Source organism: Limanda limanda, chromosome 9, assembly GCF_963576545.1.
Source record: "Limanda limanda chromosome 9, fLimLim1.1, whole genome shotgun sequence".
Classification (NCBI taxonomy): domain Eukaryota; kingdom Metazoa; phylum Chordata; class Actinopteri; order Pleuronectiformes; family Pleuronectidae; genus Limanda; species Limanda limanda.
In genome coordinates, this window is record NC_083644.1 from 2,479,091 (window position 1) to 2,493,010 (window position 13,920).

The 13,920-nt window shown below is 43.6% G+C and overlaps 1 protein-coding gene across 1 annotated transcript in view; it reads right to left on the reverse strand.

Annotated features, from left to right (window-relative positions):
* The window catches only part of LOC133011155 (1-phosphatidylinositol 4,5-bisphosphate phosphodiesterase gamma-1-like), a 28,461-nt gene extending 14,967 nt beyond the window's left edge, over positions 1–13,494 (reverse strand). The window contains exons 1-13 of the mRNA XM_061078861.1: positions 13,213–13,494; positions 7,608–7,757; positions 7,003–7,096; positions 5,837–5,884; positions 4,281–4,365; positions 4,108–4,188; positions 3,163–3,197; positions 2,489–2,561; positions 2,306–2,401; positions 2,113–2,231; positions 1,332–1,417; positions 1,130–1,250; positions 808–976 (exon numbers count right to left, since the gene is read on the reverse strand). Coding sequence (XP_060934844.1) covers positions 808–976; positions 1,130–1,250; positions 1,332–1,417; positions 2,113–2,231; positions 2,306–2,401; positions 2,489–2,561; positions 3,163–3,197; positions 4,108–4,188; positions 4,281–4,365; positions 5,837–5,884; positions 7,003–7,096; positions 7,608–7,757; positions 13,213–13,456 — 1,401 coding nt within the window. The 5' untranslated portion in view covers positions 13,457–13,494. The remainder of the gene's footprint in view (positions 1–807; positions 977–1,129; positions 1,251–1,331; positions 1,418–2,112; positions 2,232–2,305; positions 2,402–2,488; positions 2,562–3,162; positions 3,198–4,107; positions 4,189–4,280; positions 4,366–5,836; positions 5,885–7,002; positions 7,097–7,607; positions 7,758–13,212) is intronic.
* Positions 13,495–13,920: the final 426 nt, after the last annotated feature.

Here is a 13,920-nt window from a genome sequence, read left to right on the forward strand (position 1 = left end):
AGATAGATAGATAGATAGATAGATAGATAGATAGATAGATAGATAGATAGATAGATAGATAGATAGATAGATAGATAGATAGATAGATAGATAGATAGATAGATAGATAGATAGATAGATAGATAGATAGATAGATAGATAGATAGATAGATAGGTAGATAGGTAGATAGGTAGATAGGTAGATAGGTAGATAGATTACTTTATTCATCCCCGAAGGGAAATTAAGTCGTCATAGCAGCCGGTATATTTGAATACAATAAAAAATATTGAGGTAGAAAGAATAAAAAATAGAAACACAAGATAAATAGGTAGATAAGGTGCAGTGGCAAGATGATGGTAATAGTACTGATGATATGATGGTAATGTTATTGTTACACAGTATATAAAAATAGTACAGTATATATAGAATATAACAGAATATATATTTATATATGATAGTAATTATACCAATATAATAGCAGTATATAGTAATAATGGCAGCAACAGTATATATAATAATAATAGTAATATAATAATTATAATTATGTACACATGTATAAATATGTGTATATAGACTTATATATACAAAGAATATACAGAGAGTATGATATAATATTTGATATATAGTAGAGGTATAAATTATTAAACCAGATCTGCACTGAAAAGTCAAAACATTTCACATTTGTAAATTGTGTTACATTCACACACCGCTTCTATTCACACTCATTTTTCTATCAAGTGTCGACTGTAAAGTTATCTGGATGAGCGGTTTGTGTGTGTGTGTGTCAGTGTGTGTGTGTGTGTGTGTCAGTGTGTGTGTTTGTGCACCTTGATGAGGATCTTCCTGCGCAGCTGGTGCGGTGAAGGAAGCTCCTCGGCGTTGTTGTCCACGGGCTTGATGAGCAGCAGGTCTCCGAACACCTTCTTGAAGTGCGTGGCCATGTTCCTCTGCTGCACCACGCTGCAGTGATCCTCGATGGAGAGAATCACCGGGAACCTAAAGAGAAGAAGAAGCTTCATCAGGAACCAACACACCGAGGAACCAGGGAATTCAATCAGCGTCAGTGTCTCTGTGGAGGTCAACAATCAACCAGAGGTCGTTAGATGTTTCCTCTGGTGGTTATTAATCTGGATTAAGAGACAAACTCACTCCGACGTGACGAAGGCGTGTTCTTTGATGGTGTGCAGAACGTCCAGGAACTTGATCTTGGAGGTCAGCGTGTGGCCGTGGTAGATGATGGGCAGGTCGTCGGGTCCGTCCCAGCAGTCCACTGGGACCAGAACACACAGTTTAATAATCTCATCGGGCTTTTACCTGCTGTGCTCACTCACAAGTTGATCTAGATCCTCACGCTCGATGCAGCGACAGCCCATCCTCAGGCAGCGGGCGTAGGCCTCCAGGGAGGATTCACTGGAGAACTGGTCGCCCATCAGGTAGCTGCAATAACAATGGCATGATGGTTCTTTTATTTTATTTATTTTATTTATTTTATTTATTTTATTTATTTTATTTATTTTATTTATTTTATTTATTTTATTTATTTTATTTATTTTATTTATTTATTTTATTTATTTTATTTATTTTATTTATTTTATTTATTTATTTATTTATTTATTTTATTTATTGTATTTATTTTATTTATTTTTTATTTTTTTTGTATTGATCGTATGTATCTATTTATTTATTCATTAATTTATTTTTAGTATTACTATCATATTGTTATTATTATTATTATTATTATTATTATTATTATGATTTATGTCATCTATTCTTTTATTAATATATTTACTTGCTTATTTATTTATCCTTTCTCTCTCTTCCTCTATCAACCCATCTTTTTTTTTTTTTCTTTTGTTTGTTTTTCTCTATTTTTCAACTCTATGTGCTCATCTGTTGGGGCTAGGTGCCGGAGGGAGGGGGGTGGGGGGTTGGTTTCTGTTCTGTGGTATGTTGACATTACATCTGTAAATGTTATTGATGGAACAGTATTGTTTGTTTGTTAATTATGTAAAAATTCAATAAACAGATTGTTAAAAAAAAAAACAATAAAAAAAAAAAACAATGGCATGATGGAATCAGGTAAAATAATAATAATGCACATCGTCATGATTCCACTGAGGTGTGAGCCCTACGTGTTGTGTGAGGAGGAGATCCAGTACTGAGACAGAGGTCTCTTCATGTCGTCCTGAACCACGGGCGACAGGCGAGCGTCACACAGAGAGTTCTCCTTAGAGAACAGGAAGGTCAGGAACTGCAAAAGGGAAACAGAGTAAAGTGAGAAAGAGTTTATTTCAGCTTCCATGCAGGTTTGTGTGTTTGCTTCACCTCGTCCAGCTGCAGCATCGGCTCCGGCTGCGGCCCCCCCCTCATGTAGCCCGTCAGGAACTCTCTGACGCGGCTCAGCTCCGACGCCCACGACTCCTGAGACCAGACCAGAAGAAGACGTGAGAACAACAGCAGAGATTCTAGAGAGTTGTTAGTTCTTAACGGGATCAGTCTGCTCGGTACCTTCTGATCCATCTGTAGAAACTTCTGGAAGTCGTAGAGAGAAATCTGACAAAGCTCCGGTCGGTCGACGTTCCTACGCAACACAACCGAGTTCAGGACGGAAACAGAGCGACAACGACAAAGAGTGAGAGAGAAGACATCACATGTTAACATATTAATATCTGATGGGGAATTTATTCTACTTAGAAACATTCAGCAATGTTTCAAAACTTAGTTTCAATCGTTCAAAAGAAAGATTTCAAGCTTTCAAATTGTTTGTAATTGTTATCAAAGTCTTATGACAAAGAAATATTATTGAAGTTTGAGATTTTACTGAAAATTCTGATCTTGATATTTTAAGAAATAAAGAAAACACAAATATATATATATATATACATATTGTAGAATGTCAACATTAATCTTTTCTGCATTGTTTATTCCTTTAAAAAAAAGTATTGATATTTGATATATTGATACTGATGATGTGTTTATTGATCAGATTCTTAAAAAACATAAAAACCCATTAGCTTTCATTCCTTTGGACTCTGTGTGATAAAGAGAAACAGCGGAGGAGGATGACAGTGGTGGGGGGGGGCATATGAGGGAGTGAATGCTGAAGAAGAGGAGGAGGTGAACGTGAAGGTGGAGGAGGGTGAGGAAGAGGAGGAGGAGGAGGTGCAGGAGGAGGGACTCACCTCAGAGGGAATGAAAGCTCCAGCTGCTCAATAATCTGAGAACAGAGGGGGGGGGGGGCAGGTGACCGACAGGTGGGAGGAGCCAGGTGAAGCATCGACAGGTAAGACTCAACGTGTCGTGTGGTGAAGACGTGAAACGTACGAGCTGCTGGTGAATCGACTCAGATCCTGAACTCGAGGTGGAACTTTACTCTTTTCTCTCCGACTCAGCAGAGAATCAACTTCTAAATACAAAACTGCATCTGACTTGGAAACATAATGGAGCTAAATTATCCCGGATTGTAACGATCATCCACCGATGACGTCATTTGGAGCCAGAGTAGCAGCGATCGGAAGATGGAGGATGTTGAGGTCACATGATCGACCAATCACAAGTCAGTCGAGATGTTTCGCCCAATTTATATATAAACGAATAACAAATTAAAACCAAACTTATCAGACACGTGAACCCAAACATCAGTGTGATAAGAACGACCTGTAGTTGTGTAGTGTGTGTACTTGTTTTGTTGTGTACTGCCAGCAGGGGGCGATATATCACACTGATGTATCTTCAAGTGTTCATGTTTCTGATGAGTTTGGTTTTAATTAGTTATTTGATGATATAAAAACAGCCTAAAACATCATGATTGACAGCTGAGACTGACTCACGATTGGTCGGGGGGGTGTGTCTATATGACCTTGATGCTCCGGCTCCACTGACGTCATCGGTGCAAGATGGCCGCTCCCGTATCTGAGAAATATCGGCTTCATTTTTGTGCAAACAGGAAGTTGGGTCCTCCTTATTTATTTATTGTTTTATTCTGTAAGAAAATCAAAGCTTTAATTTAAACTGGGACTTTTCAATTGAGGTGGAGTTTAAATGTTTTGTGAGAACAGGATTTAAGTCGTTTTTCTGCCATTCAGTGAACATGTGTGTGTGTGTTTATGTGCAACACTGAGACTCACACTCCTCTGTGCGTCAAACATGAGCGTCCTGTAGAGCTGAGCGAAGTTAGGATACGACAGATCGCTCCTGGCCTCCACTTCCTGTGAGTGCCACAGAAGATCAGCGCCGTGGTCACGTCAGAAAAACTCACAGGAGAAGAATACCTGAATATTAAAGTGAAGGAGCCTCTGACCTGCAGCTTGTCTTTGAGGAAACGTGTGTTGGGGACTCGGTAGTTGACCTGAGGCAGAAGAGTCTTCACGTCCTTCACTGTGATGCTGCGAAGAAAAGAAACGACACAAACTTACCGACAGTCTGAACTGAAGCAGACGGACAAGGCAGATCCAGTGATGTTCTCTGTGTTCACCAGAGGAGGGCGCTGTGTGAGAGCATGTTTATAATGACCAAGAGATTTTCACTGTTTTCATTGATGAGGATTTAACAACAATGGCAGAACCGCGTTAACGTCGCTGAGCTCAAGAGTTCAACGTCAACAAACGCTGCTCGGGCGCTTTCACTCCTGCAACACGAGCTCCAGCTGCAGGTTTTAGATCTGAGCTGCAGCAAGAGACAATAATGAATCTTTAACGAAAGAGGAGATGAAGATGGAGAACAGGAAATCTGTCGAAGCAACAAAATTATCTGAGCTCACAGCCTGTGAAGAAGCTGAGAAAACTGGGGGTGGAATCATCAAGTCCGACTGTCGAGTGGAGAGACCACGATCTGGAATACAGATCAGAAATAAAAACTTAAAAATTAGAATTAAAAAATCTGAAATTCCCTCACGACTGAGCAAACAACATCTGAGAATTGTGAGAAATAACTGGAAACAGATCAGACTGTGGAGAGATTATTTCAGCTTTGACTCCGTGTTTGTTTCGATAACGCAAAAACTAATCAACGGAAGCGTCAGGAAAGAACTGTCGAACTGAGAGACCACGATCTGGAATACAGATGAGAAATAAAAACGTAAAAACAAACAAACAACATCTGAGAATTCATGAGAATTAACTGGGAGAGATTATTAAAGTTTTTTTCTCTGTGTTTGTTTGGATTAAGCAAAAACTACCTGAACGTATTAAAACGAAACTCGGTGAACGGACGCGTCAGGAAAGAACCTGATAAATGTCGGTGTAGATCTGAATCATGTGCAGATCCAGAAATGATTTCTCCCTTTTCAACATTGTGAGCGAGGACGTTTCTTAGCAGATTTCTTAGAGAACAACTCGAGGATCTCGAAACATTTCTGGCACGTTTAGGGGACTGATATTTATGAGTTTGTGCAATTTGGTGTAAATCCAAATAAAAGTCCTGCAGATGTTGAGATGGTTTCATGAGGGGACGATTCGGCCCTAACGAGGGAAACTGAAAGACTGTATCTGACTAATGATTAATAAACCACATGAGACAATCCATCCTCCTCTCCTCAGGTCTCTCCTCCCTCCTCCCTCTGTCCAGATACTGTTACTATTTTCACAAGAGACAGGAAGTTGCCCTCCACCCGGGCCCAGCCCATCGCATCACTTCCTGCTCCTTATCAGGCTCTGGCAGGCTGTTTGTCCTGGAGCGGCTTCCACCCAAACAGAAGCTCGGAGCGTGCACGTTAAGGTCAGATCCCAACGAGCTCTCTGATCACATCTGGATCTGCTTTCACCTTCACTTTCAACCTGCTGTGACGCGGCGGCCAATCAGCATCCAGCATCACAGGCTGCTGTGAAGTGTTGACGTGTTGAGAGGCGACTCACCCACCTGCCCTCGTGGCTCCGGTCCATGACCTCAAACTGCTTCCTCAGCCACCTGCACACGGAGGGATGGAGACCAGAGGTTCAACAGAGACAGGTTCAATACATAGAAATCACACGTTTCCAGTTGTGCAGCTGAAGATGTGGATTGGATCGAGGTCCGAGACCACCTCTGAATTTGAGTGATCAGACTTAGAGTATAGCTGATGCATTGTGGGAGACAACACCTGCTATATACATACTGTAGATTTTACATGGAAGCTCCACCCTGTGGTTGTACGCCTCCACCAACCAGTGCAGTTTCAGTCTACATTAATTTTTTTCGGACTCATATGAAGTCAGCTAAAGGCAGATATGAAATATTGTGTTCAAGAGGATAAAAACATGACTTGTGAGGCCCATGTGATTCTGAGCTTTTGCACCAAATTTGAAGGAATTCCCTCAGTGGTCTTGAGATTTCGTGTTCACAAGATCGTGACAGACACAGAACCTGGAAAACTGCCTCCGGCTGTCGTCCACATTGAGACAAATAAACAGTCAATTTCCACAAATATGACCCAAATTCTTCTGAAAGCCGTTTCCTTCTCACGAGCTGCAGTTTTAGTGAGTTAATCAAAGTTTAAGCAAAAGGTAGAAACACACACACACACACACACACACACACACACAGCCACTGAAACCTGGACTCACTCAGTTTCTTCTTTAAACACAAACATCTCAGTGAAGCTTGTTCATGTCTCCAATCAATACTTCATCTTATTGAATTAGAAATATGTTGTTTTATATCTTAAACATTGTGTATTTTATATTTTAAATTGTATTAGTGTTATTATATTGTCCTGATAGTACCTGTCTTATCCTGAGGGCTATTTCTAAAACTAATTTGATTTAAAGGACCCTGTATTAATAAAGTTTGTATACTATCCTTATTACTACACAGTACTTTGAGTTTTGTCGCAGGTTAACAAGAAACTGTTCCTGTGACACTAATGTGAGGCTGGTGGCTCGGCCCATAGGGGGCGCTGCTGGGGGGCGCCACTAGAGGCTTTTGGAGAACCTTCTTGTCGTCCATGTTTATTCACAGTCTACGGTTTGTACATACCAGACAGTGTGAGGGCAGGTTGTAGATGTATTTTTATATGTATTTATATTATGATGACACCTGCAGTTCACCTGTCGACCTGCTGCGGCGCCGGCGCTCTCTGAGTGTCGACCATCAGCCAGTTCAGACCCGTGACCCACATGTTCACCTCCTCCTCACTGAACGCTGCAGCCAGAAGGAAACACAGGACACTAAACACTCACTGTCCAAGATAATATCAAACTAAAACAAACAATGAAGAATAAAGCACATGTCCAAGTTACAGATTTATTTGAATATTGTAGAATATTGTAAAAACAGACGGTTTGAGGCTTTGATGAGAATGAAGATCAAATGATTAACTGACTGGATGGTAAAGAATAAAGGAGGAGCATCATTATTCTGTTATATTCCCACCACAGCAACAAAAGAGTATTAATCCACCAGTGAAAATAGTCAATCAATGTAATTATATGAAAATGCTAATTTGTGCAGGTCTTTTCTTGGGTAATTTGAAAATAAGACAAATTAAAAATGACTTAAATTTTAAGGGGAATAAATTAGAGTAATGGGAAATTTCTGTCCCATCTTTAGTTATTTATTCTTTTTGTATTTGTTTTTGTTTTCTTTTGAATGTGTTGTTACTTGTGTACACACACACACACACACATACACACAGACACACACACACACTGACCGGCCACACTGAGCGTCCTGAGGCGGAACTCCAGGCCGTAGAGAACGATGAAGCAGTGAGCGGAGTCCAGTTTACGAGCCTCCTCCGGGTAGCGCTCGAAGTCCCGGGAGCTTTTCCCCAGCCGCAGCTCCCGGATCTCCCGCATGTCGACTGCAAGGGGGAGGGAGGGAGAGGGGGGGTGGGGGGGCAGGAAGGAAGGATAGTGTTGCATGAGCACAAATATGCACAAACCATAAATCACAGTTTGGCTGCTTGTATAATTCCCCTGCCAACAACACACAGAAGATTGTTGCTGGAGAGCTGAACTAATGTTTTTGTGTGTATGTGTGTATGTGTGTGTGTGTGTGAGTGTGTGTGTGTGTGTGTGGGTGTGGGTGTGTGAGTCCAGAAAAACCACAAACACACAGACACACAAACATCTCAGCTGTCGACGGCAGGATGCTGCTGAGCTGCTGCAGAGGTTTGTCAGCAGCAGACAAACAAACTTTCCTTTAAGGGATTTTAAAATAGTTTGAAGGGAAATTTGACAAGTTTGGTTTTTGCCACTGTTGTTTGTTTGTTTGTTTGTTTGTTTGTCAGCATAATTACACAAAAATTTGACTATGACACTTGGGCACTGATTTTGCTTTGACTTGCTTTGCTCTTCCATATATAACACGTGGAACTTTTCTTGTTTAGATTATTCTATGGGTTGAATTTAGACAAATAACATATTTTGAAAACAAAAATATGTGTTTGTGTGACAAGGATTGAATTTACAAACCCGATTTGACGTATAAGTCTAATTTCTACTCGGTGCAATAACACAAATGACACATTCACACTTCATCCAAGCAGCTCATGTAAATCAAAGAGTTAAACCGAGCGGTGAAGTCACATGATCGACCACAGAAGATGATGTCAGCTCTGGACTCGACTTTGTCACTCGCAGCCGTGGACACACCCACAAGGAAAACGCTGCTTTATTGACACAGCAGATGTCTTGTGCAAACACACATAAACACACACACACACACACACAGATGCTCTGGCATTCACACAGCAAACACACACACACAGCAAACACACTCTTATAAAACTGTGTGAACATTTTGATGTCATTTGATACCAAAGTTCCCCACATGAAGAAATGAGAAATCAATGAAGGAAGCAGTTCTTTCCCTCGAGTCAAACTGTCCTCAGCAGCTTTCATAGGATTCTGAAGGAAAGTCAGCTGAGAGCAGAAGTCTGGTTCCTCTCTCGGCTCCTGGAGACGCCAGGGAACGTGTTTGGCAGAAGATTTAAGAGAAAACTTTGGACTGAATGTGGTTGAAACTTCCCTGGAAGGAGGTTCAAAGCTGGAATCAGCAGAGGAACAGGACTCTGAGTCAGCTGGTCGCACGGAGACGACCCGATGGCGTTCAGGATGTGAGAGGAGGTCGACCTGCTCCGGGTCGCCTCAGTGCCACACAGTGTGTTCAACATCTGAAGAGTTCAAGTCTGGTGAAGCTTCGTCTTCTAAACAAACCACGTCGACCATCTTTATTTACAGCTGCTCTCCACATCCGTGCTTCATCCCTCTGTTATTCAGGTTTTATTTGTATAGCCCACATTCACAAATCACAATTCGTCTCATAGGGCTTTGCATGTGAAGTGTCAAACATTTCTTGACTGTGAATTGACTGTGAATTAATTTTGTTTGCATAAGTTTTGCATAAGTGGTGCATTGTAAGGTTTGCTAAATCTAAATAAAATCACAAGACGTGTGTTAAACTGGCAGGAAGATTTAGGGCTGATGTGTGTGTTGTGTATTGTGCGCTTTGTGTTTTCTGATGAATTGTTGGCATGTGCAGCAGCGTCCGTGTTCTCACAGCTTCAACATCGACACACAACAATCGCACCGTGTGCACAACTTCCTCCATCGTAACTCAAATCGGAGGCGTTCTGCTCGAAGGAAGTTTATGTTTCTTTTCAGCGCCGGAGAGAAACTGAATGAACTTCCAGCTCCAGCAGCTGCGTGCACGGCTGACCTGAAACCACCAGCCGGTGATAATTGCAGTGAAACAAACTGTTCCTGGTGCAGCCGCTGACATCACCCCCGTCCAGATGGCACCAGGGGTTTCACAGTAATCACAGAAATGCAAAGGACGAGAGAAATGGGAATGAAAAACAGGCCGGGGTTTAGAAACAGGATGAACGTATTGAGACGGTTTTCCAAAGATTGTAAAAGTGGGTTTTACCAGCTCGGATTCGTTCTGAACCCGGATTAGTGTCGACTCTGTTGCTCAAAACCTCGAAACTACAGTTTAAACTGTTGTTACTGATGAATTTAAGGGGTGGTGGTTTGGATTCGCATATTTGAGCAGAAGGAAGTTTACATTCCAACCAGTCCCCGAATAAAATGTCTGGAAAAAGAGTCCAAGTGAGAAAACAGCAGGAAGTGGGCGAGTGGGCGTGTTAACGAGGTTTCTAACACGTGACGGAGGTGAAACAACAACAAAAATAATACAAATATCTCAGGATGAAAACGAGGAGCCATGTCTGCTCGGGTCTCTCACGATCGGATGCTCCCACTATCGTCCATAAAGTTTTTACTGTCCTCGCAGACAGAGTTTCAGCTGCAGCCATAGGAATTCTTACATCCGACAACTTCTCTTTCTCTTTCACTCTCTAGTCTCTTCCACTTCTCACTCAGGCTCCAAATAAAGTAAACAAAAATACGTGATTTCCAAAACAGAATTTATACGTGAGCTTCTCTAAGAATCTGACCCAGACAATCTCCAGCTGCGATTTTTAATTTGACAAACTTTCAGAGTTCTTTAAAAAACCAAACAACTAACCACTCAATCAAGAAAGTATCGGCTGCATCCGTCTTTAAATCAGTGTCTGAGGCGTCTCGCTCCTCATGTCCCTGTCTCTGCTTCCTGCAGAAGACGCTGGACCTTTTGTCCTTCAGACGGAGACAGGAAGACAGACACTCCCTGATAACCCCACACTTCCTCTGCCCCGGGATCTAATGCCTCCACTCATCTGACAAATAAACACTGATCACTAGTGTGTGTGTGTGTTATATAACAAGATGTGGGATGCAACAGCAAAAGGAAGGAGAAGTGGGAGAGGAAGAGGATAAAGAAGGAAGAGGAGAGAGGAGGAGGAGGAGTGAGGAGGAGGAGAGAGGAAGGTCATTCAGATAAATATGAGATTTCACAGAGAAAAGAGAAACTGAAAGTAAACAGAGAGGACTTGAAATGGAAGGTCAGCGGAAATGTTGATAATGAGAAAGATGTGTGTTTGTGTGTCTGTCTGTGTGGGTGTGTGTGTGTGTGTGTGTGTGTGTCTGTGTGTGTGTGTGGATGTGCTGGGGTGGAGGAAATTGCGAAATAACTGGAGGAGGAAAACTGAGAGGTGAGAAAGGAGGAGGTAGAGAGAGATAGAACTGTGGGAGATAAAGTGAAGGAGAGAACCGCTGAGTTCCTGGAATGTTCTGGTGGGTTTGTCCAGAGGGAGGTTGTTTGTAAAAGGGCGTTTGTGGGTTATGAAAGTGTGTGTCTGTGTGTGTGTGTGTGTGTGTGTGATATTGTGTGGATTATGTGTGACTGTAGGTGTTTGCTGTGGTTTTCCCGGTTGGATTAGCAACGCGCCCGTTTATACGCTCTATGATTATGGATAAATAATTGACGAGGCTCTGGAGCAGAAACAACAAGTGAACAGAGGACGTTTGTCTCTGAGCTTCAGCAGAAAGGAGAGAAGGAGGGATGGAAGAGAAGAGAAGAGAAGAGAAGAGAAGAGAAGAGAAGAGAAGAGAAGAGAAGAGAAGAGAAGAGAAGAGAAGAGAAGAGAAGAGAAGAAAAGAGAAGAGAAGAGAAACCTACAGTGGCCCTGAAGGATCATTTATGAAGATTCATGAGACCCGAGTCAAACTCTACATAACTTCCTACAGTTATTTACAGAACGTGATGTGAACCGAGTACTTTGTTTTAGTTTTGGTCCGAGTCCCATCTGCTAACATGGAGGAGGCAGGGTGTAGGACCACCAGCCAGCCACCAGGGGGCAGCCAACATGATCTAGCTTCACTTTTAGAGTTAATTTTGAACAACGGGAGAAAAACAACAATCGAGATTTTCTTGCTTAGAATTAAGTTCACGATTAGTAAACTTATAGAGGCTCTTTGTCATTAGTTGAGTCAGAAAACAAAGATAAGGCACCAGCAGGGGGCAGTGCAGGTTCTGTAGGAGCGCTTGTTTTATCACAGCTGACGTCTCCGATAAAAAATGCAACTGAATTGTCGACGTCAATTAGAAAAGAAAAGCAGGAGTTCGGCCCTGGTTGGTGCAAGATGACGATCGTTAGAGAGAAAAATGATTTACAGAAGGTTTCATTCCCTGTTGTCAGAATGTTGTGTTGAGTTTGTGTCTCTTCTTGAGTTACGATGTGTTGAACTCTCTAGAAAACCGACCGGACTGTTTCTCTCTGTGTCTCTCCTCTGCAGCAGCGTGTTACCACAGAGTCTGAGAGGATCCAACATGGCCGACAGGAGGAAACTCCATCACGCCAGCGAACAGACGCTGTAACGAATCCTCCCCCCCCCGGGGCGGCCACGAGATCCAGGCCGCAGACAATAGCCTCCACACCCCCGACAGGCCGCTGCTGCACTGCTGCTACTCGACTCCCGCCCACGCCACCTCAGCCCACCACCATCACTCAGTCAGGCGGGCGGGTGGCGTGTGGGACATGAGACCCTGAGGTGTGTGGGGGGGGGGGATTACTCAGAGCACATGTGGCAGCGGCGTGCACGCTCTTCTGTCTGGAGGGTTCCTGAGAGGTGGACATGGACGGAAGCAGAGGTCACGGGGTCGTGATCCGTCTGAGGACGCCATGACGGCGCCGCAGCTGCAACATCGCTTAACGAGGGGAAGGAGGCGGGGCCTAGCGATATGTCACAGTCTGTGATCCTCGTTCATGCAACTTTATAAACACACATTCTGTTAAAGGGACAGTTCACTCAATAAAACACTTCTGTTTCCTGTAGGTCGAGTCTTAGAGACGTTTAAGTTGTGATCTGTCGTTTATTATCTTTCAATTCTATTGTTGCTATGATACCTAACATAGGTGCCATCCCATCATATATATATTTACGTAATGTATTGATTGTTTGTATTGTTGTTTTGTTTTTTTTCTCTGTGGGCCTTGAGCCTGTATTAAAGTTTATATAGAGCCTCTTGAGCCCGGGGTCGATATTAGATTGAGTATAAAACTTAAACATAAAGTTTCTGTCAAACATTAAATCTGTGTCTCAGAAGTGAAGACACAGACTCCGGCTCAGGACGACGTCTTTTAGCTTTGTGTCTGGACAGAGGGACGAAGTGGAGACGAGTCGTCCATCTTGATTTATCTCCACTGATCATAACCTGCACAGATATTATATCCAATACTACAGCACCAGTGAAAGTCTTTCTAACCCATTCAAACACAATAATAACTTCCCTACATTAAACCTGAGGCCCTTCACACTGAGGCTCTGGAACGGAACCTGTAGTCCCAGGGGTCAGGGGGTCAGGAGGTCAATGGGTCAGGTCCAGGTCGTCCCACTCACTAATCCATCGATTCTTTTAAAGCCAATACTCACTCTCTCCTTCCACTTTGTCCGGGTTCCTGCTCCACACGATCTGCCGGGTGTCCTGCCTGATCTGGAAGGTCCTCCTCTCGGGCCGCTGGGACTTCTTCTGGTAGAAGACGGTCATCACCGTGCCCATCTCCAGGCTGTGCAGGATCCGGGGACCTGCCTCGGTCCAGTCCAGCATCCTGGAGGCCATGACGGGACCGGGGACCCCCTCCTCTGCACTGAGGCCATTGAACCTGGCTGCACACATCTTCACTGCATGGCTGAGAGGAAACCCCCCCCCCCCCCCCCCCACCAGGACCACTAGTCACACGAGGCTCCTGGGAGATGATGCTCGGAACCTGTGGTCAACTACTGTGGTCCAGGGTGGTCCGACATGTCCAAACCCACCGGGGCCAGGAGGAGATCTGGTGGCGAGGGTTGTAACTTCTCATGAACGCTCAGGGTGGGAGGCAGCAGAGGAACCCTGAGGAGACGTCTGAGATGTGAATTATCCCCTGCTCCTCTGGAGGGGTGGGGGGGGTGGGGGGTGGATCCCTGTGTGATCCTTTCCAGATGCTTCTGGCAGCAGACCAGTGAAATCCACTCGTGGTGAGTTCTCATCCCCGCTGGACTCAGGTTTCCAGCCTCCTCCTCGTCCCTCAGGCTGCTGGTGGCGCCGGGGCGGAGGAGCAGCCTCGGTTCTCCTGGTTCTCTTTGGTTCTCCTGGTTCTC